Source organism: Elgaria multicarinata, chromosome 10, assembly GCF_023053635.1.
Source record: "Elgaria multicarinata webbii isolate HBS135686 ecotype San Diego chromosome 10, rElgMul1.1.pri, whole genome shotgun sequence".
NCBI classification, from domain to species: Eukaryota; Metazoa; Chordata; class Lepidosauria; order Squamata; family Anguidae; genus Elgaria; species Elgaria multicarinata.
Genome location: NC_086180.1, coordinates 58677557 through 58703164, shown reverse-complemented (window position 1 = coordinate 58703164; position 25608 = coordinate 58677557). Strand labels below are relative to the sequence as shown.

The 25608-nt window shown below is 39.6% G+C and overlaps 2 protein-coding genes across 3 annotated transcripts in view; one reads left to right on the top strand and one right to left on the bottom strand.

Annotated features, from left to right (window-relative positions):
* Positions 1-25608, top strand: part of PPAT (phosphoribosyl pyrophosphate amidotransferase) — a 53378-nt gene that overhangs the window by 3680 nt on the left and 24090 nt on the right. The gene's annotated exons all lie outside the window — the stretch shown is intronic.
* PAICS (phosphoribosylaminoimidazole carboxylase and phosphoribosylaminoimidazolesuccinocarboxamide synthase) overlaps positions 1-25608 on the bottom strand; it is a 48289-nt gene that overhangs the window by 17261 nt on the left and 5420 nt on the right. The window contains exons 3-10 of one of the 2 annotated variants that reach the window (XM_063135179.1): positions 23764-24234; positions 18467-18556; positions 18173-18277; positions 15031-15114; positions 7576-7647; positions 6153-6512; positions 4776-4841; positions 3963-4093 (exon numbers count right to left, since the gene is read on the bottom strand). In XM_063135179.1, the coding sequence (XP_062991249.1) occupies positions 3963-4093; positions 4776-4841; positions 6153-6512; positions 7576-7647; positions 15031-15114; positions 18173-18277; positions 18467-18556; positions 23764-24234 (1379 nt within the window). The remainder of the gene's footprint in view (positions 1-3962; positions 4094-4775; positions 4842-6152; positions 6513-7575; positions 7648-15030; positions 15115-18172; positions 18278-18466; positions 18557-23763; positions 24235-25608) is intronic. The other variant, XM_063135180.1, reaches the window with a different exon arrangement.

Genomic DNA, 25608 nt, shown 5'->3' with positions numbered 1-25608 from the left:
GAACAAGACAAGAGAGGAGCCCTAACTATATAAGCGAAACCCATGGGACCTGTAAAAAATGAAACGTGCTACAGGCAAAGCTGTGCAAAGCATAACTGTATTAGCCAAAGAGTCAGACAGTATATTACATGTAACATGCCATCGCTATTGAAATGAATAGGGCATGTGCCAGCAGAGGGATATACATAAGGTGCTATCCTGCACTAGTTACAAGTACTTAGAAGTATTTATTTTGATAGGGATGACAGCCTGATCCAATGCATGTTTACTTAGGGTGACCATATGAAAAGGAGGACAGGGCTCCTGTATCTTTAACAATTGCATAGAAAAAGGAATTTCAGCAGGTGACATTTGTATATATAGAGAACCTGGTGAAAATCCCTCTTTATCACAGCACTTAAAGGTGCAGGAGCTATACTAGAGTGACCAGATTTAAAAGAGGGCAGGGTACCTGCAGCGTTAACTGGTGTGATGAAGAGGAAATTTCCCCAGGTTCCCCATATATACAAATGACACCTGCTGAAATTCCCTTTTCAATACAACTGTTAAAGATACAGGAGCCCTGTCCTCCTTTTCATATGGTCACCCTAGTTTACTTGAAAGCAAGGCCCCATTGAATTCTATGTGGCTTATTCCCTAGCAACTATGCAAGGGATCACAGTCTTAGCTTGCAGTTCTAGGTATATTTACTAGTAAACAAGCCCCACTGAACTCCATTAGACAAGTTTCCTTATAATTATATTTAGAGTCTGTCTGCTAGTTCTTTTAATACTGCAGTTTCCTGACTCATTTTCTGTGAACAGGAAGACGCTAGAGGGACATGAGATTCCTTTTAAAAGAAAGTTTTATTAAGATATTGTTAAATATTAGCAAAAACAACAAAAAGCCTTGTGAACCTTAAAAATGAAAAAAAAAATCTAACATCACATTTCACAGATATTTAATCAGATGCATGAAGGGTTCACTTCCATTGACAAATCTTTGCTGGAGGCAAGATGGGATATATATCAGGAAACTGAAATGTAAAAAGTACAGACATTCTTGAACAAAGGGGATTTGATTCTGTTTCCAGTGGTTTGAATAAGGACAATTTTTAATAACAATTTTAAACTGTGGTTAATAGGCTCACATTGAAATGATGCCTGTGTTATCACCCAACAAAGTTTTGTGAATGGCAACTGTTAAAGTAATCATCACTGTCTGTACTTTTTCATTTCAATGTCTTCTGACAATGTAGTTTACATCTCTTCTCAATTGAAGGTAAAACCTTCATGCACCTGATGAAGTGGACAGTGTCCATGAAAGCCTATGCCAGAATAAATTTGTTAGTCTTTAAGGTGCCACAAGGTTCTTGGTTGTTTTACTGCAATAGACTAATATTTATTTATTTTTATTATTATTTTTATTGCATTTCTATACCACCCAATAGCCGGAGCTCTCTGGGCAGTTCACAAAAATTAAAAACATTCAAAGTATGGTTACCAATCTGGAAAGTTGTTATAAGGACAATGACATTATTTATTTCTGGTACGGGGTTTAGTTTTATTTTGAATATTTGCTTGTTTTGGTTTAGAATGTACATCCTATAGATTCAATTTGGCTGTTTATCAGAAACTTATGCTTGCAAGCTAAGCATTACATTCTTTAACAAATAGAAATGGTGCAGCTGGAAAGTATTCAACAGCATCTTTCAGACAGTTGCTCTATAGTGGCAAGCAGCATATTGGACAAGTATTTTCAGATAGTACTTCAACCTCCTAACTCAGAATTTGTGTTAGTTTTATAGGAAACTGCAAAAGTGGATTTCTCTGTTAGGAGACAGTTGTGCTGCTGTGTTAACTGTAGTCAAAATTAAGACACTGGATGTGTAGGCCTTAGAAAATTGGTGGAAGTGAGTATGCAATTCACTCAAGCAGGATCTTCTAACAACAGAATGAGATTTACAGTGTAATCTGATACATGTCTACTCAGGTGAAGTCCCACTTAGTTCAATGGGTTTTACTTCCATGTGAGTGGATATCAGATTGCAGCTTTGAAGTGCTAAATCCTATAATTGGAAGCAATTATACTATGGGCAAACTTTATAATTATCTTTTCTTATAAACTCTTTTGCTCTTCAGGCATTAACTCCCAGACTGGATTTTAAGTACTTATATAGAAGTGTTACTGTCAAAGAGAGTGAAGAATATTGTGTTATCTACAAGCATGAGAGATAGGTGGATAGTTATAAAACCTGTTACAAAACAAGGGTGCTCAACAAAGAAAGAAGACTGAGCCCATATTATTAACAACTTGCTCCAGGCACTTGATCCATGTTAATCAATAAAGGAAAAAACGTCATGTGAGTCCTTGACCCAGAGAGTTCTGCAAAGTGCCATTTGGAACAATGTTTGGGCTTGTTAATTTTTTCCCAAAATGTACTCCATTTTGAGAAATACTTTGGCAAGAATAGGATGTCCACAGATTATGGGAGTTTCAGAACACATTCTGCTTTCTCCCAACCAGAACATTTTGGCAGCCAGTCTGTATGGTAAAATTTAACGGAAATAGAAGTGTGATTTGTTATAGGAACAAAGGGGAATGTGTGCCCTCAAATTTGCTTCCAGCACAATTGCAAATACATTATTTTTAATTGTTTAGTTCTCAGTTACGTCTTGACCTTCTTGTTTCCTGGTATTGTCAAAGATACATACCGTAACTTCATTTCAGAAGATAAGATTTCTCATGCTTTCACAAAATGTATCTGTTGGAAATAATCTCACCTACATTATGTTGTTACTTGCAGATTTCCCATGCTATTTGGGAAAACTGCTACAACTATGTCCTTTGACTGTAATTCCACAAGATACGTTTTGGCAACATGAATATTTTAAAATACTTAATTACACTGGAAACTGTATTAGGGACTGAAGTTGTTTTTCATGAGAAATTCAAATTTGATTTGCAAGAATACAAGCTATTAAGTCCAGTATTGGAACTGATGTTCTGACCCAGAGAAATTTATGGGTTACATCCAATGTCTCGCCCCCTGCAGCCCACAAATCTCCTCCAGAGGGTCACTTCAACCCCCCCCCCCCAGATCTGATTTAGGGGGTTTACAGGGAGCTACAGCGGGAGGAGAAATTACTTCCATCAGCTATTTCTTTTCTACCGGCAGAAGAACACCATTGGATCCATGCCATTATGTCAAGTCCTGTTGAGACCAATGGAATTTAGGATCAAATCTAGCAAACCTCTCCAGCTGATTTCTACAGGACTTAGTTATGCCTAATTTCCTCTGGGTTGGGACCGTAACAATTACAAAATTGATACCTGGTTTTCCTTGGAGTGCAAATTTAACAGACTGTTGTCTCTCCTCATTCTACCAGGTGTGTGATTAAGGATACGGTTAACAAATTCATGTGTATAAACTAAAGAGGGTTAAAATTTGTTTCCTTCTGGAAAAGAAATGAGTCAAGGTGCTGTTAATGATGGTTAGTTTCTGTGCTAGCCCAATAAGTCATGAAAATCTGCCTGCAAATTAAATGGCATTGGTAGAAGTTGCATCTTTGAGTGCAAAAGAACAAGTGTCAGGTCATACATTTGTGTATTAATTAACATGCACTCACCAATTCAGCTATAAAGTTGGGTGGGGATTAACTTTTAATGCTGAATAGATCATACAGTGGAGAGGGCCATGTCCACTTGCTCTAGCACTTATTCCCAGGTACATGAATATAGGGTTGTATCCTAAGTTTGTTAAACAGTGAAATAGTTCCCCAGGTTATTTGACAACAGATTAATTTCTTGATGCTATTAAAACAAAAAAGAGTCATGGCACCACAGGAATCTAGATAAATAACCCTTTAGTTTGAGTCACTGGCTACTAGCTACAAGTCCTTTCACTGTTCTCATCTGAGAGTTCTTTTATTTTCCTTTGCTTGATAACTCTTGGTAAAACAAAACAAAACAAATAAACCAACCTGTTGCACAGCAGGGAGGACACTAGTCAGCTGTGTTCTGCTGTTGTCCTGCATACTTTCAGTTTTACCTCTTTGTGACTGGACTGCAATATTGTCAGAAGCACTTTTCTTCAACTCAACAGGTGAGGGTTCTGTAGGGAAGAAATGCCATTTCAGAGATGGCTACATTGGCTCATTCTAAACTAGCATATGTTGGCTAGCACCAGTATTTTTTTCTAAAGATTTCTTGAACTTCTGCATACAAAATTTCTCATGGTCTATTACGTTCTGTCATTTTCTGGTTTAAAGGCAAACATATTTATTTGGTTGCCTGTAATGATAATACTAAGTCAGTTCTCTGCTAGTAACTCACTGCCTCTGACCAGTGAAACAGATAGTTCTACACTTCCATGGCCCCAATCCAAGGATAATAGTATGTAACAAGACATTGTGTCTAGCTAGAAAGCTGGGCAGTTCCAGTCAGCATATAGAGATAAGTAATGGAAGACGTCTGGGCATGTGCACCTTCCCCTTCAAACTTCAGGAGTGATTAAGGATATATTGAATAGAGTTCCATGACCAATCCAATCTCATGGAGCCATAGGTATGTTGGTTGGGCAGTCTACACGCACACAGTGGCATTCACTTCAACCTACACACACAGAAGGCAAATCTCTGGATTTATCCTTGCTTCCCATTCAGATTTTGATTCTGTTCAGGTTCCATGTAGACAAGGCACCGAACATAGATGACAGTGATGGGATTTCAACTTTTATAACTTGCTCATATCAATCAACCCACAAATGTAGTGTGATAGCAGAAAGAAATGCCTACCTTCTTCAGAAGCTTTTCTCTTGATTTTCAGCGGTACTGTGTCTGTGATAACTTCTGTAAATGTCTCTTTGAAAAGACAATAATAATATTAAGTATTTTGTGACAAAGTGTAAAGGTGAATTCCAATAATAAATACACAGTAAAGTTGCTATTTCACAGAAAATAATTTGAAGCCCTAAGCAAAAAGTATTCTGGAACATTGTTTTTTATTGTTTTATGGATTATTAATAATGCCAAAATGCATAATATTATTGGCCAAAATTCAAGATGCAACAAGAAGTCTTAGTCTCTTCATTTGATATGAAAACACCCCATGTTCTTTGCAATGTGTAGAGAACTTGAAGGGTGTGTGTGTCACTCAATTTGTGTGCAATTCTGTAATGTTTATTTTTCCACTGCCATACGTCCCACAACATTGCCTTAACTCCAGTTCCACCTGTTCATGGCTGTATTATTGAAATCAGTTTTAATGCTTTTAGTGATGGTGCAGACATAATAGCCCTGATAACTTAACCATAGCACTGGAGCTGACCAGAATTCCTGAATATTCCAGGATTTGGGTAAAGAGGGGACCACAACTAACACAGACTTGTATTTAACAACTTGCCTGGTAGCCATAAGAAACAAGTAATCCCACACCGGTGAGACAGTGGGCTGGTAGAGGAACAATGGATCTTCCTGTTCCTCCTCTGCTAGTCCACTTGGCTTCCATGCTGGCTGCAGAGGAAGGAACATCCATCCATTAACTGTTCATCCTCTGCCTCTTCACTTGGTAAAAGAAAAATATGAGCCTGCCAAGAGGCCAGTAGCCTACATTTCCATGGTGGTGGTGGGGCTTCCCTTCTTTGTAGCCAGCATGAACAGCATGATGCCTCTTAGAAGGCTAGTTAAAAAAATCATGCAGTCTAGTAACTCTTGTGGTCTTATTTACAAGACTGAAACCAGCATTAACAAGTTAATTAATTATGTTAACAGCGGTGCCAGTGTAAAAGTTAACCATAGGTAGACCAGGGGTGAATTCATACTGAGAAGGAGTGAGGGATTGTATAACCCTGTGACCTGCCTCTGATTGCTAAACCAGAGTTAAGCAACTCAGAACACCAATACCCATTCCAGATGCAATTCTCCTGACGTGATTTTCTGTAAGGATATGACACAGTGAGCTACAAGATTTAGAAGAAACTCAGTGCAGTCCACCCATAATACAAACTTTTGGAAGGCATATGCTATTTTATACCGAATATCTCAACTATGGCTGCAACTATGGCCAACTGGGTCCCGTCCAAATCTTTGGCCTGACCCCTTGCCATCAGCTGTACATGTTGGCCTTAGTGTCTAAAACAAAATCAGTTTCCCAATCTCTGCAATTACGCATACCTGGAGGCTGACTTCGCAGAATGCAGTCAATTTCATCATAAAACCTCATCTTCCTCCTTGCATTGCCAAGCTGATCACTTTCTTTTTGCAGTGCACGGTATTCATATTTTAAGTTTTTGTATTTTGTGCGACACTGCTTCCAGTCTCTATCTATTCCAGCTTTCATTAGTCTTCTGGCAATCTCCTCAAATATTTCTTTGTTTCTTGTTGCCCCTTCAAGCATTTGCTGTATCTCCTCATCTGACCATATATTTATCAAAGCTCTGATTTCATTGTCACACCAGTGCTTTCCTGCTCCTGTGTCATTAATTGTGATAACCCTAAAGTGATTCTGTGCTTCATCCAGGGATATTTGATTGTCTGAAAATGCAAAACAAAATAAGTAATTGGAAATATTTAAAGTAAATAAGACACTTTCCTCCCTGTAAAGGTAATGGGAAATGTGTCTTAGATTCATCATGTATTTCCGGAGGAAAAGGTCTGGCCAATAAAAGTATTCTTACATTGTTAGTGCACCACAAATTATTGTATAGAAAGTCTTTGTCATACTTTCTATTATATAGGAAGTCATTGTCTGTCATTGACACAGGAATCCATTTTGAAGTAGCTGCGCCTATGAGTTTTCAGCCCGAGTCTTCTAAATCTGCTGATCCATGTATAAAATGGGAAGTGGGAACCCTCACGATAATTTATTTCTCTTGCTAATGGACATACCCTGGTTTGGAGGAAGGAGAAACCTCTATAAAGAATTAAAGCTTGGGTATTGGGTTGGGTACACTAGCAATTGCATTTGGAAATATTATGCAAGTCTTATTAAGGTTGCAACAATTTAGAGAGCAATCCTATGTTCCCTGGAAGAGCATCCCAGGGACCATAGAATGGTTCATAAAACCCTCCAAGGCTGGAGACAGAGCTCTGACCTTGGAAGGGGATGGGTGGAGATCTCTCCCCAAGCCCCTCCCCCACACAGCCACTGTGGAGAGAACTGCACCAGCTGCCTCTCTGAGGCTGGAAATTCAGCATTGGATAAAAGGGAAAGGGGGTGTTCCAAGGGGAGAGGAGGAGACTAGATAGGCGAGGACATGAGTTACCCTGAGTTCCCCCCCCCCCTGTGAAGCGCCTTGACTAGACAGGCTGAAAAGCCCATCTAGTGAAATCTGGAAAGTGGGAGGATGCCAGGGGTGGGGGAGGATATCACCTCCACCATTCCTCCTCCCACCCTGCATTTGATGACCCGACACCTCTGAGTTCAGGGGCTTCTGATCACCAAGGGTGCAATTGATAGGATTAATTGGTTTAGGATTACTTTGATTATGAATATATAATCCTAGGGACAGAAGACCAAGGACTAGAATTCATGAAGGACTTGTCAACTGCTTCTCCCCTCACTTCTCAGCCCAAAAGCAAAGAACTAATCACTTACCCGTCCCTGTTATCTGTTTATACATTGAAAATCCAGATGCATCCTCTGAGGCTGTGCTGATAGAATCATCATCTATTTTTTAAAAAAGTTTTTTTTAAAAAAAGAAAGAAAAATAATGAATAGCTTATGTTATATTTTCTCCCTTTCACATCAATCCTAGAACACACATTTAATTTAAAATGACTAGAGTTGAAACAATATGTGAAGCTGTTGTTCTCATACGTTAGTATACTTTAGTGGTACATAGACATTATCATGAATTGTTTGTGAGGAGGCATGCTACCATTCTTATTTGATCCACATAACCTTTCCCACTGTCCTTAAAAATGTTGACTTTAACACGAGACATGGAACAGCACTAATTTCAAGTATGTAGCTGCGAACATATATGCAATTGCTTTTTAAAATAAAATACAAAAATAAAATACAAAATCTTTCTACATCTATAGCCTTTAGCAAATAGAAAAAGTCACTCAGAGGGCTGCCAAGAGGATTGTCAGGAACAGCTGTATCCCTGTCCTCATCTTAGCTTAAGAGTTGCATCACACAAGGCTGTTGAGCAACTGGACAGAGCTGCAAACTTTGTCCACAGCACTTAAAATATTCTGCAGCTATGAGGGTGTATACTATCTTAAGGCATGTCTAGACGAGGGTTTATCCCAGGGATCGCCCCGGGATCATCCCTGTGCGTCCACATGACGCACAGGGGATCCCAGGGGCAGGGAGAGATGATCCCTCCCTTTCCCTGGGATAATCGGGACAGCTTTAATCCTGACTTTTCCCGTGGTCTTGGTATCATCCAGACACTGCGGGATGTGTGAGCAGCTGTCCTGGCTTCCCAGCTCCTCGTGAGTAAACATGAGCCAGGAACTGGGCATGGAGCTCTTCAGGAGCTCCGTACCCATCAGAGAGTGGGGAGCGGGATCTTTTTTTTAAAAAAAACAACCCTACCTTTAGCGCTCGAGTGCTCATTTTCGATAAAAAACCAAAATAGTCCTCTTCCTTTTGGGACGCTTCTTTCCTAAGGCAGCTTCTTTCCTCCTCTGCATTCCTCCTTCTATTTGCAACGTTTTTTAAAAAAAGCCCACCCTTCCAAGTATTCATGACTAGTGAGGCTTCATTGCTTTATAATTTCACATGATTTCGTTTACACTTTTTGCTCGGGCCCAAATAACACAACACCTCACATCTGGGAACCCCATTGGGAGGGAAACAGCAGCAGCTGATTGAGTGGGAAAAGAGTAAACATCCCTGCTCCTCTGTTGAAAGCTAGCCTCTTGAGGCTATCTTTCAGGGTTTCTGTTTTTTAAACTCCTAAATTGTTGAGGCCTTGTTACACGCATGTAATATGTAGTTTACTCCTTAAGAGAAAACTGTTTTCCAGGTTGAGTGAGACGATAGCTCAGAGCGCCAAAGACCAATTAGTCCCCTTGGTGAAAATGTTTGCTTTTATTCAAATAGCCTTTGAATGATCTCTTGGTGCCCTTTGTTTGAAGCTGCTACCAGTCAGAGTAGCTGAAGTGAGAAAACAGCATTTTGGGGAAAGCAAGAGAGAATCCACTTTTTATTCAACTCACATTTGAGTTCACATTCATCTCTCTGAAAAGAAACCTCTCCCCCCCCCTTTTTTTTAAAAAAATCTTTGTACTAATTACTGGCTTTTTCTTTGATGGAAAAGAAAAGATGGAAGATGGAATAGTGATTCAGAGGCTTTTAAAATTGTTTTGAATTAGTCACAATTGTGTTATTAATGTCTAAAGTGCGTGGAAGTATTATTTCATAAGAACATAAAAAGAGCTGGATTATACAGAAGGCCTCGCTAATTTAACATCCTGTTTCCACACTGACCACCTCTCCCTCTTTCACTGTTGTTCCCTAGCATCTTGTTCTGCTATTTAAAACTATCCCAAACAAACCAATGTTCTTAAATATAATGCAAGTTGGAAGCTATTAAGGCTGGGTTCAGATGACATGATAACCAATGGTGGATTAAATAGTCAATGGTGAGTTAAATAGTCAACAGTTAGTTATTGTGTCATGTGTTGGGCACAGTTGACTATTTCGTTGCACACAGTTGGTTATTTTCGGCAACTACAGAATCCCCTGGCAAAAGCAACTGAAGCGGCAGCAGAACTCGCAATGGCTGATGGGATACCAGGGGGAAGATTGAGGAGGGGTGTCAACTTGACTCAAACACACTGTTGATTAATAGTCACTTTGACTCTGGCCTTAATCCACACCACGGTTGTTGTAAACCGCCCAGAGAGCTTCAGCTATTAGGCGGTATATAAATGCAATAAATAAATAAATACCCACTCGATAATCAACCATAACCCAAAATTGATTAGTGTGTTGCCGAACATAGCCTAGGTGTGATGAATACAGCAAAACCATTTTAGCCACCCAAATGGGGAGTACTTGGCTCATCTTATGTACTTAGCAGGAAAAGCTGCAAAAGGATACATCAGGACCAGTTTTGAAAGCAGTGCCTAGAAATTAATTTCCAGCTTTTGTCTGTTATATAAGATAACTGTATTGCAATACAAAAATAATAAAATAAATTCTAGAAAGAACCATTTCTATGGCTTTTTTTACTGTTTTAATAATATATATATATATATATATATATATATATATATATATATTCAGTAAGCCACCTAGAGAGCATATGTTATTGGCAGCCATACAAATATGGTTAAATAAAATAAAGGCCTTGTATTGGTTTATAAGCTGTTTGTATGTTCTAGGAAGCCAATAGATCTAATGTGTAAGTAAATTCCATTGTCGGTTATGGAAGACAAGGATCTGTGAATGCAAGCTGTGGCCAGCAATAGAAACCTCCTGGCTGTGCCTCCAGTACTTAGCAGCTGGGTTGAACCCCACGGATTACTAAAATGTCTCATGTAATGCAGAAGCTTCAGTGCTTATACACTCATTGTTGTTCTTTAAATCCATTCAAGCATTCATAACAGTAAGTACAAACTCGAACATTTGTGGGCAGTGAATATCTGTGAAAGCTATCCGTGTATTTTCTTTGTTCAGGGCTTACAGTTGGTATATTTCTGACTCTTCTTCTTTCCTAACAATTCTTCTGCTTTTTCTGCCATTTTACTCCCTGCCAAAATTCCAACGTTGCAATTGGAACAAAACATGAAAATTGTGCAACATTTATATAAACGCCCTTTCATATTGCATAATTGAATTCAGGCGTTTTTGATATAGGGCATACTTACAGCATTACTTACAATGCTTCATAACTCTTAAAATCCAGACTGGACTGTGAAGCATGATGCTTGTGTCAGAAGACATGCATAGAAGTAGCCATCATTCAGATAATCCTGGAAGTATTGGCTATTATCATCCAGTATGGCCAATGTTGTTGTTTTTTCCTTCTCTCTAGATGGCACCATTCATATGGTGAACAGGAATTTAACTTTACACCCTTCCTAAGTCTTCTTAGGGTGATTTGGGAATTCTTATTTAAAACTTCAGCAGTTTGTGTTTGTGAGAGGTAATTCATATAATTTATTTACTATGTGAATGGTGCAATCCAGGCTTGTATTTAATGGCCAGTTCACATGTTATACAAAAGTGGGAAGATAAGAAAAATAATTGACAATTGACATGCTTCTTTTATTCTCTTCCCCTCTCCCCTACACATGAGCAGAATAAATGTTTTAAAATCCTGAAGTTGTAGGCTGGCTGTGATCACTGGCTGTTGCAGGTGTGTTAAAATAAGCAATAACCACCCATTACAAGTTAAAACTAGCACATAGGGAGACAGGTTCTAGCCTAGCTTGCTATGGTACTATTCACATTGTAGGGAGCTTTTTACATATGAAAACATTCAGAAATAAGTTTCCTGACCTGCACTCTGATGTGCTTCTGTCCATTCTACCACCTCTGAACCCTACCATCTCTTTCCCACTGAATTCTGCTGCATGTGTTCACTAGGCCTGTGTTGTAAGGTGGGAAGTGGGACTTGGAGCTCTTGCCTATGGTGAGATGGTCACAATGGACTCGCAGTTCTTGCTGCAAACACAATCTACAAGTCCTCTTCATATATCTTCGTACAATAACCCCTCGTACAATATGTACTATTTATTTGAAATGTTTTATATCCTGCTGTTCTTCCAGGTTGAAACTCATGCACGAGTTCCCAGCTGATTTTTCATCCAGGCACTGACCAGAGCCAGATCAATTCACTGGGTGACTGACTGTATCATGAGCCTTCAACCCAGTCTTGGCACCTGCCTATGAGTTAGGGCCACTAGACATGTTGGCAAATGCGTGATCCCAAGCCTGTATTTCCTCAAGAGGAAGGATTGGCAAGAAGGAGAGGTTCAAATATACTCCCTTCCCAATCAAAGGTTTCCCCCAGGATTATTTTGTTTTTGGGATCAGGCTAGCGGGAAAAACTGCACAGGAGGAGAGCATTTGCAGAGGAGAACCTGCTGACTCCTCCCTGCAAATCCACCCTCCCAGCATATATGTTAGCACTGTGTGTGAAATACAGGATTCATTCAGACTCTTATGACCCTGTTCAAACGACATGCTGTGCTATGGTGATTAAGCATTTTGAGCTAAACATTATGGCTTAGCATGTCATGTGAACCATGACTTACCATGTCATGTGAACCATTCCTAACAGTGGTAGCTACATAACGACAGTTTAAGTACGTTCACTAACCATTTGCTGCAAAAGAGTTAGCAGCCTAACCATGGCTTAGCGTGTTGTCTGAACAGGCCTATTGTTTCCCTTGTAACATTTTGTTTGGTCCTCTGTAATAGAGTTGATAATGGAGTAACATGTACCTTGCTCTACGATATTCACTATTTCAGTCTCTATGTTCCCTTTCAATCATACCCCTTTTTAAAAAATGGGTTTTTTTGTCAATGGAAGTTTTCTACTGCTGATTTCATGCAATTATCATCCTTAGATAGATTTACATGCTAGAAACAAGAGTAGCTGCTTTACAGAAACTGAATCAATTGCAGTATTCACATGATATTCTTTATTTATATTATCTTTCTGAATGGGAATATTTCATTGCATTCATGTGATGCTGTTATGTCTTTGAACTTTCACAGATTTCGTACTCCATTTATGGAGGCAAATCTGCATTGATTCCAATGTTTCATTCATAGAACTACTTTGATGCAGTTTTCTGTTACCATAACATTTATGTGAATTGTTTTCTTTGATAGTTGTCTGTAGAAACAGCAATTTGATCTCTTCTGGGAGCTAAAATGTGGGTTAGGATTGTTTTGTGAGAATAGTTGAGATAGAGATTATAGTGCAATTCAAACACTAAATAATGTTCAAAATATAAGAATATTCATTTTTAGATTGATGATATTAGTTTTGTTTGAACATCATGATAAACTATGCTTTAGCAAGATGTGAACAAGCCTAGCACTCTCATTCTCTAGTCTTTCTACACAGGAAGGAAGAGAAATTTGGAAAGTTTTGCTTCCAGTTTTGATTAACCACAGCTTGTCATGCCATCAGAATCTGGAAAATTGTGGTTAGTGTGGTTAGTTTCAAACAAGGCAACTTCAATCCAGCTTTGTTTCAACTATCCATAGTTAAGATTAACCACAGTTTGCTGGGTTCAGACAACACAGCAAGCTGTAGCTAATCAGAAGTGGAAGCTTCTAAACTCCTCCTCACGGCTATGCCAGAGAAGGAGAGGGAGGGGCAGTGCACAAACCCAGGGAAAAGCCAAGACATTTTTGTCTTGTTAAACCATAGTTTAGCATGTCATCTGAATGCAGCCACTGATGTAGTCACTGTTTTGACTAACACTTTCTGATTACACTTTGCAACAATTGCATGTGGCATGTTGTTGTTGTTCCCACTTTGCAGATGCAGGGAATTAAGCCAAGAGATAATGACTCACTTTGCATGTTGAAAATGCAGTAGAAGCAAGCCAGCATGTTCGTGTCCAGCTGCTCCTACTGTGATAAACAGACCAGGGATGCTCTGTCCCTGGGTTGTTTATTGTGATGTCTGATAATGGGTTAAAACTCTGGGTTGTTTGTCTCCCCACCAATCCAGAGTTCCGGGTGCAGAATAAAAGACAAGTCTGTGTCAGAAACTAGAACTATTCTGATAGAAAGGCCTTCTTATGAGAGCCTGAGTCTGAAGTTGGGTTCCTGATTCTGACTACCAGCACCTTCCACTTTCTCAGTTTTTTCCCCAGATCTGCCCATTATTTTTTTTAGAATTGAGCAAAACAGATTCCTTTACTGTGGCCTTCTGAGCAGATTCCTCTCTAAACATCATACAGTTTGAGGCAAAGACTTTGGCATCAAGCACTGTGGCCAGACACATGTTGTAACTTATGATATGGGTCAAGGACAACAGGTCCAAGAACAATGTGACAGCACTGTCAAGAGACAATGATCACAAATGGCAGAATCCCACACTGCGGGTCACCCATCCAGCATGCAATTCCATGCACATTTACTTGGAAGTAAGTCCCACTTCATCCAAATAGGCTTGCTCTCAATAAGTCTGTTTAGGATTGCAGAATTAGAAGTCTGGCCATTACTCAAGGCCTCCCAATATGGATTTCTCTTGGGAGATGGCTTCAAAAATGTTCTGCGATCATGACTCGGCTGCAGAGAGCTAAAACTTGAAAATAGATAGTATTTACCAAAGTTTGTGAGCACACTTCGTTTATTTCTTCAGTAAACTATAATGTTCTCACCAATACTAATGATGGACATTAGGTCCACCAATATGTTCCCAGCATTGCTATATCTTGGATATAGGGTGGAGATGGAAAATCTGTTTATAACACTTAAATATAGTCCATGAAGTTTTTATGTTGAAGGTTGGTGAAACTGTATATCCTTCTTTAGGGTTGCAGCTTGATTGCTGAGATTTTCTGAAAATGTTGCCCTTGATTAATACATTTTTTTTATTTAGACATGGTTGTTTATATAAAAAAGCCTTCCTGGGTTTTTTTAATTCAAAGTGTGAAATCGCTGTAGAAAATAAATGTGTTCATTATTAGCATAATTAGAGAGCTGTTGTGTAAGTTAGGGGAGGGCAGACATCAGGAATGCAGGATCTACTTTTGTTTTTTTTCTAGAACACCAGTATTCCCCGACCGAAGGAGGTGCAAAAGACATACACTTAGAGTTGAAGAGTTGTAATCCCAGGAATTTGTTTTGAGAACCAGAACTAAAGTAAGCTCACAGTGCTTCCAGACAAAAAACCACTTCCAGTGATTGTCCCACTCCTGCTTTCTCCATTTCAGCAATATTATTGTGTGTAGATGGTGGTGGTGGTGGTGGTGATGGGAATGTTCCTTATGCCTACCCCGGTGTGCAAAACAAAAAGGAAACCAGTTATGAAAGCTAATCATACATGTTAAAAGTAAAACCTCTGTACTGGTGGGGATGGAGTTGTTTACAAATTTTCATGGCGAATGTCTGACTTACCTATGTCAATTGGCTCTTGCTTTACACGTGTGAGCTCTATACCTTCTGGAGTACTTTTAACGGAATCATCATCTTCAGGGATTACTGTGTAAATTCAAAATAGACTTTAGAAATGTAATTATTAGCTTTGTATGTAGTTCATATATTTCATAGAATCATAGAATAGCAGAGTTTGAAGGGGCCTACAAGGCCATCGAGTCCAACCCCCTGCTCAATGCAGGAATCCACACTAAAGCATCCCTGACAGATGGTTGTCCTGCTGCCTCTTGAAGGCCTCTAGTGTGAGAGAGGCCACAACCTCACCAGGCAACTGATTCCATTGTCGTACTGCTCTAACAGTCAGGAAGTTTATTATTAGTAATAATACTAATTTATTTCAGTAGAGCTATCCTGCCTGCAAAATGCACTGCTCAAAGTCTCTGCAACAAACAAAATACACTTTTCAGGGTTTTTTTAAAGTTTATTTGCCTTTAAATATACTCTTATGGCAGTTCTCCATCTGATCAGCAACAGAAGCTTATGAGCTAGATGGGAAACTCCCGAGGGCCACATCTGGCCCATGAGGTTTCCCATCCCTGTAATAGACACTGCAAAACCTAAGAATTTTAAGATGTTCTGATTGTTATTTTAATATTGTATTGGTTTTATATGCTCTTTTAATCAGGTTTATGCATTTTATTTATATTGTATTATTGTATTTAATGTTGTTCCCAGCCTCAATCCAGAGGAGAGGCGGGTAAGAAATTATTATTATTATCATCATCATCATCATCATCAGAGAGAGCATACATATTCATTTTTTAGAATAGGACTAGGCTATGGCACTTGATTATTTCAGGACCAATGCTTAATTACAACTTTGCATTGTGGTCAAATGAATCCAGGAGAGCAAATGAGATCTTTAGGCACTTTTTGGACACATTAGACATGGGTGTGTGTGTGTTTCTACATGGGAATAGTGCTTGTACATGAAGAAAACTCCATATGGCATAGTAAGAGTACCTTTTGCCACCTCTTCCCTCTCAGTATCAGGATGCAATTGGTGTGCTAGAGTATTAAGGAAATATAACGCCTGTGCATATCTTCCACATCTCCTGTCCAGCCCTACTGCATGTGACTGAGTGGAGGGCTTGGAAGGGATATGGAAGTGTATACAAACCTATCATCCCCTTTAATGGCCTAAAGTGTTGACTGAGTAAGCTCATAAAGGTGGTGGGGGGGGAGGAAAATGAGGCTTTATGCTATGGAAAAGAATTGTGCCCATGAATGACATTTTAGAAAATGGGTTGATATGTTACATCTTCTCTTTCATTTCCGATAAAGACACGTATCCTGTCCACTGTTTTATTGTGAAACGCCTTTCTACGGACTGCAGCAAGCTTGGGATCTTCAGTGCAAGGCATACACTATTCCGTCCATATTGTAGAGCCCTATGGCTACATTTCTGCAAGGCATTAAGAATTTTCTGAGAAGAGAACTAATTGACAGAAAATGCTTTAGCTGGGTAATCACAATTACTCCAAATGTTTGCCTTTTTCTTTGTGCGTTGCTATGTTTCATCTCTGTAAAAGGAGGAGGAGTGCTGACCTTTAATATAATTGGTTTCTTGCTGTTTGGTGATGCTATCCTTGTGATAGGATGTAACAGATCATATCCTCAGTTACAGCTGTGGAGGCTGACCCACAAAGAGGTAAAAGTCCAAGTTTGTGCAGAGGGGTCAGTGACTGCATTATCTAATTCCAAACCGAGTTCTGGGGATTGTTAGATAATGCTGTTGGCAAATATTGAGCAACAAAATATAATTGATAGCTGTAGCCCTTTACCCCTCGAAATATACTCAAGATCCTTGGTGACTTGTTGCATTTAATCAGTCATTGCTGAATTTTACAGTATATGTATTTAAAAGGCACTATTTATTCTTGTTTACTCACTGACCACATGGATGCTTCTTTTGGTTTCTGAAATTACAACCAAATTTTGCTGTCATTAGTTAAAAGTCTCTGCACAGTGAGCAAACCATCAAGCTCATAGTGTGGTCTTCTGTAGAAAAGGTGGACCATTCATCCAAATTCACACATTTTTACAGAATTTTCTATGGTAAATGGCATCCTCTACTGGCTAACAACCTGGTAGCAACATGTTATTTTAAGAGTGATTTGTAGCATTTATGTTATTCAAGGAATATCCTAGAATCTTGCTGTAGTTGTTGGATATTTTTAAAAGTAACTAAGGCTTTCAAATAGGGACAGGGAACTTCTTGTCTAATGGGATGTATACTTCATAAAAAAAGTACTATTATATGTTCTCAATTGTAACTAGGTTTCATGATCTTAAAGTAGTAAAGGAAGTTTAAGTTTGATTCAGTATTGCTTATAATCTAATCCCCCCCACTTCTGTTTTTTTCCTATGGATTCAAAATTTACATAAATTGTACATCTCTATCCTGAACCCAACAACAAATTCAGTGGTGGTTGTAGGGTATTAAGAGCGAGAGTATCCTCAAATTAGGGATGCTCAAAACAAAGCTCATATGACAGAATGACATGGAATAGCACACATGCAGGTGATTAGACTATGGCCATGCTGGCTGGGAATGATGGGATTTGTAGTCTAATACAGCTGGACGGCACAAGGTTGGGGAAAATTGTGCTAGAGAAATATGGCAAAATGCAAAAATGAATGAAAAAATTGAAAAGATGCAAGTAGACTTTTTCATACAGTTAGATGTGGGTTATTTTTTTTAGTTAGAGGACACTAATTTCCGGTACAGTACATAAATCAATTGCTAACCAACTAAAAGTACGAGTGGATGGTATAATGCAACAGGTACTGCTTTAGGGGCATGAGAAGACAGACCAGAATGAACAAACACTTTGTGTATAAAATGCTGCACTATAGTTTTTCGTTATTTGGTCTCATTGAAGACATATAGCATGTTTCCGTTATGGACAAAATATTTCATAACTATCCACTATCAGATGGCATTTGTACAGGAGGCCTCTCTAACACCACCACGAGTGCCGCTTTTATTGTTGACCACCGAACAATGCCTTGTGCTTAGTCAACAATTTTAAATTATTATCTCGCACATATCTCCTTACATATACTCAAATCTACTAAACCACGATTGCACACTACTCACTCAAATCAGTAACTTCTTCTTTTATATCTTCCTTCATGTGTGTACCGACTGGCTCTTCCAAATGACCATTTACATACTTTTCCCTGTTTACCGTGCTGCGAAGCACTAGAAGTACAAAAAGAGATGATTATGCAACTATTGATATCATCATACTGCACTGTTGAGAAAGTTTGTTCAGAAGACACCTTAAACCATGGCTTTAACCATGGTAAATAAGGCTTTTTGCCTTACTCACTGTGGTTTAAGCCGTGGTTTAAGGTGTCTTCTGAACAGGGCCATCATCTCTCTACTCACCTACATCTGTTGCTTTCCTTGTCTCTGTGAACTCCTGGTCTCCTGATGTATTGCTAACTGAATCCTCCTCACCAGCATCTTGATGCAATTCTGGATAAAATGTTAGAGATTATGGGCATTGCATTTTGTAAAATGAAAACTGAAAAAGCCTTATTGCCATAATTCCAAGGGAATGGTTAGGCAAGTCCAGAGAGAGAGCCCCGTCCTCCACCATGATGATCTAAACTGAGGTATCCCGATTGTATACAGCACTGACAATATGTGTAATAAAAGACAAAACCAGGACTCTTTCTGTAATAAGCTTCCACTCTAAATTTAAAGAGCGAGATACAGCAGGGCAAGTAACAAGGAATGCCACCTACAATTAGCCAGACTTACCAGATTCATGGGGAGAAGAACCACCATCCGTTCTTCCCCACGCATGTCACATGCGTGATGCCACATGGATTGCTGTGTCATCTGAACCCATACTACAACCTCTGGCTTGAAATATGGATTGTGGGGTAGGTAAGAAGCCAGCCGTGATGTGCGTGGCGCTGAGTTGGGACAACATGGCAACTAGTGTGCCAGCATGGGTAATTATGCAAATGGTGTTCATATCTGCAGTGCAGGAAAAAGAAGCCACAGTGGCTTCTTTTCCCCCCTCTGATCATCCGAACATGGCCATTGTGTCCCTTCTTTTATATCTTCCTTCATGTGTGTACCGACTGGCTCTTCCAGTCGGTACACACCGATTATTTCCTGCCAGTATACCCTGGGATTATACCCTGCCAGTATAATCCCATGTGCTTATTTATCCATGCTTTGTGTCTCCCAAGCTATCCTGTCAAATAAGGTTTTATCCTCCTTTGATTAAATCATAACCTGTTATGAATAATTATGCTTAATATATCATATATCAGCTATTTAGATTTCAGGCTTTTATGCAAGTTTCTCTGAAGGAGGAGTGCAAGGGTGCAGAACCTCAGGTCTGTGGGTCAAATCTGGTCCACCTGGAGCCTCAATCCAGCCCTCTGGTACTTCCTTGGCCCTGGCCCTTGCCTTCAATTGTTTAATGATTCCCCAGCTTTTGTACATATTTCTCCCTGCCCTCCTTCTAAATGGTTGCAATTAGTTCCTGGCAGTAAGAGCTTTAATCTAAAATATGCTGGAATGTTGGCCCTGACCTTTTTGCTTTTGGCCCGTTCACCACTGGAACGCATCCCCTGAGAGATTCTCTGAAATGAAATTCAGTCCTCGGGCTGAAAATAATTCTACACTCCTGGACTAGCAGCTTGGAACTTGTAAGATCAGGGCCAGCTTGTAAAATGAATTTTTTACATTGAGAATGATCTCGTTTGAGTTTGCACAACCTGTGACAAACTAAGCCAATCACAGCTCAACGGCCGTGAATTGTATCCTGCCAAAAGAGACAAAGACACACACACAGGACCTGTTCAAATGATATGCTAAGCCATTGTTAGGCCGCTAACCCCTTTTCAGCAAAATGTTAGTGATCATGTTTAAACTGTATTTATGTAGTCACCATGGTTAGGAATGGTTCACACGACACTCCAAGCCATAATGTTTAGCTCAAAATGCTTAACCGCTATGGCTTAATGTGTCATCTGAACAGGTTCACAGACTTTTAGCAGTTCCAAGACAGTCAGCCAAACCAGTACATTTATCGTGTCCCTGGTAGAGCACATTGCATTGGTGATAGGCTGCACTTGATCTTAGTGAGTCACAAGTTGTGTAGTATTCAAGGCGGATTTGATTTAAATCATGATTTAAATCCCTACTCAGAAAGACTTGATTTAACCATGTGAACTCCCCCCCCCAATGCACTCTTCCTCACTATATTTTACACAACTCAGAGTTACCAAAGACTCATTCTTGCTGGTATAATCTTAATATTTACAACCAGATGCAGGTTTCATTTTTAGAATAGCAACTTTTCAGATTAGTTTTACAGTTATATAAAAAAATACTGATTTGGTTATACTATTAGAAACACATCATATATAGGTAATTATGAAATTATTGTGAGATGAACTATCTCCAGTTTAATAGGTTAATCATTCATATTTGGACAACTTTTCTGCTGTACTTTATTGGAAGGAGAAAAATAATCTTACAGAAACCCCTGAAGAGCGTGACATTGTGAATGGATTAATGGAATGTCGAGGATGAAACTTTTGAGAAACAAATTGCCAGTGTTTCAAGGAAGTGTGATGTAGTAGTGATGGGGGACTTCAATTACCCTGATATCTGTTGGGAGACCAGTTCTGCCAAAAGTGGCCCTTCCAAGAAATTCCTGACATGTGTGGGTGATAACTTTCTCCTACAGAAAGTGGAGGAAGGAACTAGAGGATCGGCAATCCTTGACTTGATATTGACCAATAGGGATGACTTAGTGGATAAAGTGGCAGTTACGGGAACTCTGGGGGAAAGTGACCACGTCATACTTGAATTCTTGATTATTAAGGAGACAAAAGTTGAATGTAGCCATTCACGTACTCTGGATTTTAGGAAAGCTGATTTTAATAAACTCAGAGCTATGATAAGTAAGGTCCCATGGCAAATGAGCCTAATGAGAAAAGGAGTGCAGGATGGGTGGGAGTATTTAAAAAAGGAAATTTTAAAGGCACAGTTACAAACAATTCCAACAAGGAGAAAAGATAAAAGACAACAGAGGAAACCAATGTGGCTCCACAAAAAGCTTAGAGATGACCTGAAAACAAAAAGGGATACATATAGGAAGTGGAAAGAAGGCCAGGCTACAAAAGAAGAGTACAGACAAGTGGCGCAGAAGTGCCGAAATGGCGTCAGGAAGGCTAAAGCTGTGAATGAGCTGAGATTAGCGAGGGATGCTAAAAGCAATAAAAAGGCTTTCTTCAGATATGTGAGTAGTAAAAGACAGAGGAAAGAAATGGTGGTTCAACTGCTTAATGAGGATGGCAAATTGATAACAGATGACAAAGAAAAGGCTGAAGTGCTCAATTCCTACTTTGCCTCAGTCTTCTCCCAAAAGCGGGTCTATGACTCCCCTGGAAAAAGTGAAGCAGAAGTTGAGGGTGCAGGATTACAGTTTGAGATTGATAAACAAATGGTCAAAGATCATCTAATTTCCTTGAAGGAGTTCAAATCTCCAAGGCCCGATGAACTGCATCCTAGAGTAATGAAGGAGCTAGCGGAAGAACTCTCAGAACCTTTGTCTATTATCTTTGCAAAATCATGGAAGACGGGTGAGGTGCCGGACGACTGGAGGAGGGCTAACGTTGTCCCTATCTTCAAAAAGGGCAAAAAGGAGGAACCTGGGAACTACAGACCAGTCAGTCTGACATCCATCCCTGGGAAAATTCTGGAGCAGATTATAAAGAAGTCAATCTGTAAACACCTTGAAATAAATGCGGTGATCACTAGAAGCCAACATGGATTTGTCAAGAACAAGTCCTGTCAGACAAATTTGATCTCATTTTTTATAAGGTAACCTCCCTTGTGGACCGTGAGAACGCTGTGGATGTCATATATCTTGACTTCAGCAAAGCTTTTGACAAAGTACCATATGACATTCTGATTAACAAACTAGCTAAAAGTGGGCTAGATGGAACAACTATTAGGTGGATTCACAGTTGGCTACAGAATCGGACTCAAAGAGTACTTATCAATGGAACCTTCTTAAACTGGGGAGAGGCAATGAGTGGGGTACCACAGGGCTCATTCCTGGGCCCAGTGCTCTTCAACATTTTTATTAATGATTTGGATGAGAAGGTGCAGGGAACGCTGATCAAATTTGCAGATGACACCAAATTGGGTGGGATAGCTAATACCCTGGAAGACAGAAACAAACTTCAAAGTGATCTTGATAGGCTGGAATGCTGGGCTGAAAACAACAGCATGAAATTTAATAGGGATAAATGCCAAGTTCTACATTTAGGGAATAGAAACCAAATGCACAGTTACAAGATGGGGGATACTTGGCTCAGCAATACTACAAACGAGAAGGATCTTGGAATTGTTGTAGATTGCAAGCTGAATATGAGCCAACAGTGTGATATGGCTGCAAGAAAGACAAATGCTATTTTGGGCTGCATTAATAGAAGTATAGCTTCCAAATCACGTGAGGTACTGGTTCCTCTATTCGGCCCTGGTTAGGCCTCATCTAGAGTATTGCGTCCAGTTCTGGGCTCCACAATTCAAGAAGGACGCAGACAAACTGGAGCGTGTTCAGAGGAGGGCAACCAGGATGATCAGGGGTCTGGAAACAAAGCCCTATGAAGAGAGACTGAAAGAACTGGGCATGTTTAGCCTGGAGAAGAGAAGATTGAGGGGAGACGTGATAGCACTCTTCAAATACTTAAAAGGTTGTCACACAGAGGAGGGCCAGGATCTCTTCTCGATCCTCCCAGAGTGCAGGACACGGAATAACGGGCTCAAGTTAAAGGAAGCCAGATTCCAGCTGGACATCAGGAAAAACTTCCTGACTGTTAGAGCAGTGCAACAATGGAATCAGTTACCTAGGGAGGTTGTGGGCTCTCCCACACTAGAGGCCTTCAAGAGGCAGCTGGACAACCATCTGTCAGGGATGCTTTAGGGTGGATTCCTGCATTGAGCAGGTGGTTGGACTTGATGGCCTTGTAGGCCCCTTCCAACTCTGCTATTCTATGATTCTATGATTTACCAAAAAATTTAAACAGCCTCATGCTACATAATTAAACACTAATCCTTATTTCATGATGAATAACCTTTGGACTATACTGTATCTTAAATAGAAAACTATCTTTAGATAGATTATTCCACAAAAAGCATTTTATTAAAAAAAAATTGATTTTTTTTTAAAAAAATTTTTTAAAAAAACCATTGGTTTTTATCCACCCTGGTAGTATTGCATTACAATGCTGGGTGGCACGGAAATGGTGGGTGTTTGGGGACAGTGTGACTGTATCCCAAGCCCTTTTCTCCCTAGAATAACGGGCTTGGCTTGGAACCCATTTATGTTTATATATGTAGATTTCTACTTTATCACCATCTAACTGCACTTTATGGCACTTAGTATTATCCATCCCCCAAAACACAGTTCCATTCAGATATTTTTTTCATGGAATATCAACTTTAATTATGCCACAAGACAGACCTCTCCATATTCCTCCTCACCTTAGCACCCATACTGTTTTTTGTTCTTCCATGTTCCTCTTTTAATTTTTTTATTCATAGCTTGAATTAAACAAAGTTTCTATTCTTTTTAATATGTTGAGCCTTGTAAACTGTTGCAAAACTGATAAATCAATAATAGTTTTGATAGCCACAACTCTTACCTCTCACTTTTTTTCCTGGTGTACTTTCTGCAGGCTTCTCGCTATCATCATTATCCGATCCACGTGTTTTATCTGCATTGCCATGTCCCAGAATAGCGTCCAATTCTCTAAAAAACTTCATACTTCTGCTTGTGTTGCCTGAATACTGGGCATCTTTAACACTTTTGTATTCATGTTTTAGATTCTTATATTTTGTCCTGCACTGCTTCCAGTCCCTATCAATTCCAAATTTTTGGAGTCTAGCAGCAACATGTTCAAATATTCTTTTGTTCCGCACTGTTCCCTCCAGTTGTCGCTGGATGCTTTTGTCTGAACATACACGTATTAGAGCTCTAACTTCATTAACAGTCCAGTGCTTCCCTCCTTCGTTTGCTACAGATGGAATGAAGGGCAGACTTTTGGAAGTGTCTAGTATTGCTGTTGGGTTACCTGCATCAGGTAGGATAGGAGAGAGACACAGATATGTGTTACCTGCATTGGGTGGGGTGGGGGCAGGATCAGGTAGAGATGGTAAGAAAGAAGTTTTGGTTAACCTTTTTTTCCTTCCCAAGAACATTTAGGAGAATACAGAAATAAACTCAAGGTAGAGAACAAATTGGCTATCACACAACTTTATTTTAAAATTGCTCGTAAGGTCAGTATTATAGGCATCATTAAAGCAAAATATTGTTTTAATATCAGAAGCAGAAACTGAGGCCTTAGCTAGACCTAAGGATTATCCTAGGCAAATGGAGGGGGCGTCCCTGCCTGCTTCCGGGATCCCCTGTGTGTCATTTGGATGCCCAGGAATGATCCCGGGACAATCCCGGTATACAGGCCTGGTCTAGCCATGGCCTGAAATGATGACACCAGATTATCTATAGCACTCTGACTCTTCTGTGATAGTCAGTTTCAGAATTATATATTAGTTAACATGTCAAATTGGTTAGTCTATAGAATAACTAATCGTTTTATGAAATCACTAAAACTTCAGCGAATGTAATTGTTATAAAGTGGGGTCTCCACACATTGCACAAGTAGATGGTAAATAGTTCTACTTTGTAGATAATGTGTATAGTAATCTTTTAATAAAGGAACTGCAATCACTTTGCTTCAGATTGATAATCTGTCTTTTTGCTTTGCTCCCCCAGGAACCATTCCACTTTCTGTGAGTTGGTTCTGAAAAACCACTAGGCTGATTTTGGTGAAAAATCTGCACATGGACAGTCTACTTGTATAACATCAGTCAGAGTTGTGTGTGAACTCATCACAGCTCTTCTTCCTTGAATGGGAAAATTGGAAGTTGCATCAAAACCAGTGATCCCCAATCTGGTGCCTTCCATATATTTTAGACTACAACTTGAACAATTGTATTTCAACACATCTGAGGGACACCAAGTTGGGAAATGCTGAGCTAGTCATCTGGTGTTACATTCTTCACATGAGTAGAGTACCTGCATTGTGTGAGTAGGGTTTTTTTGTGTGGATGTTCACCACTGGTGTAGTGTCAGAAGTGACCCTAAGGAACTGGTGTGTCCAAACAGACTGAAAGAGATAGAAATATTGGTTCTGCAGAAGTGTACCTCTGTTCTTAATATGGCAAGCCCTCATGTTAGAAGAAAAACATAAGAAAACACAGACTCTCTTCTTCAGCAGGCTTCTTACAATACCTTCCATAAAGAACTGAAACATTAACAAGTATAGTCCACATTGACTAGGCTCGGATAGTTATTATATATAACAGCCTTTTTCAACCTGGGGCGCTCCAGATGTGTTGGACTACAACTCCCAGAATGCCCCAGCCAGCATTCTGGGAGATGCAGTCCAACACATCTGGAGCGCCCCAGGTTGAGAAAGGCTGATATA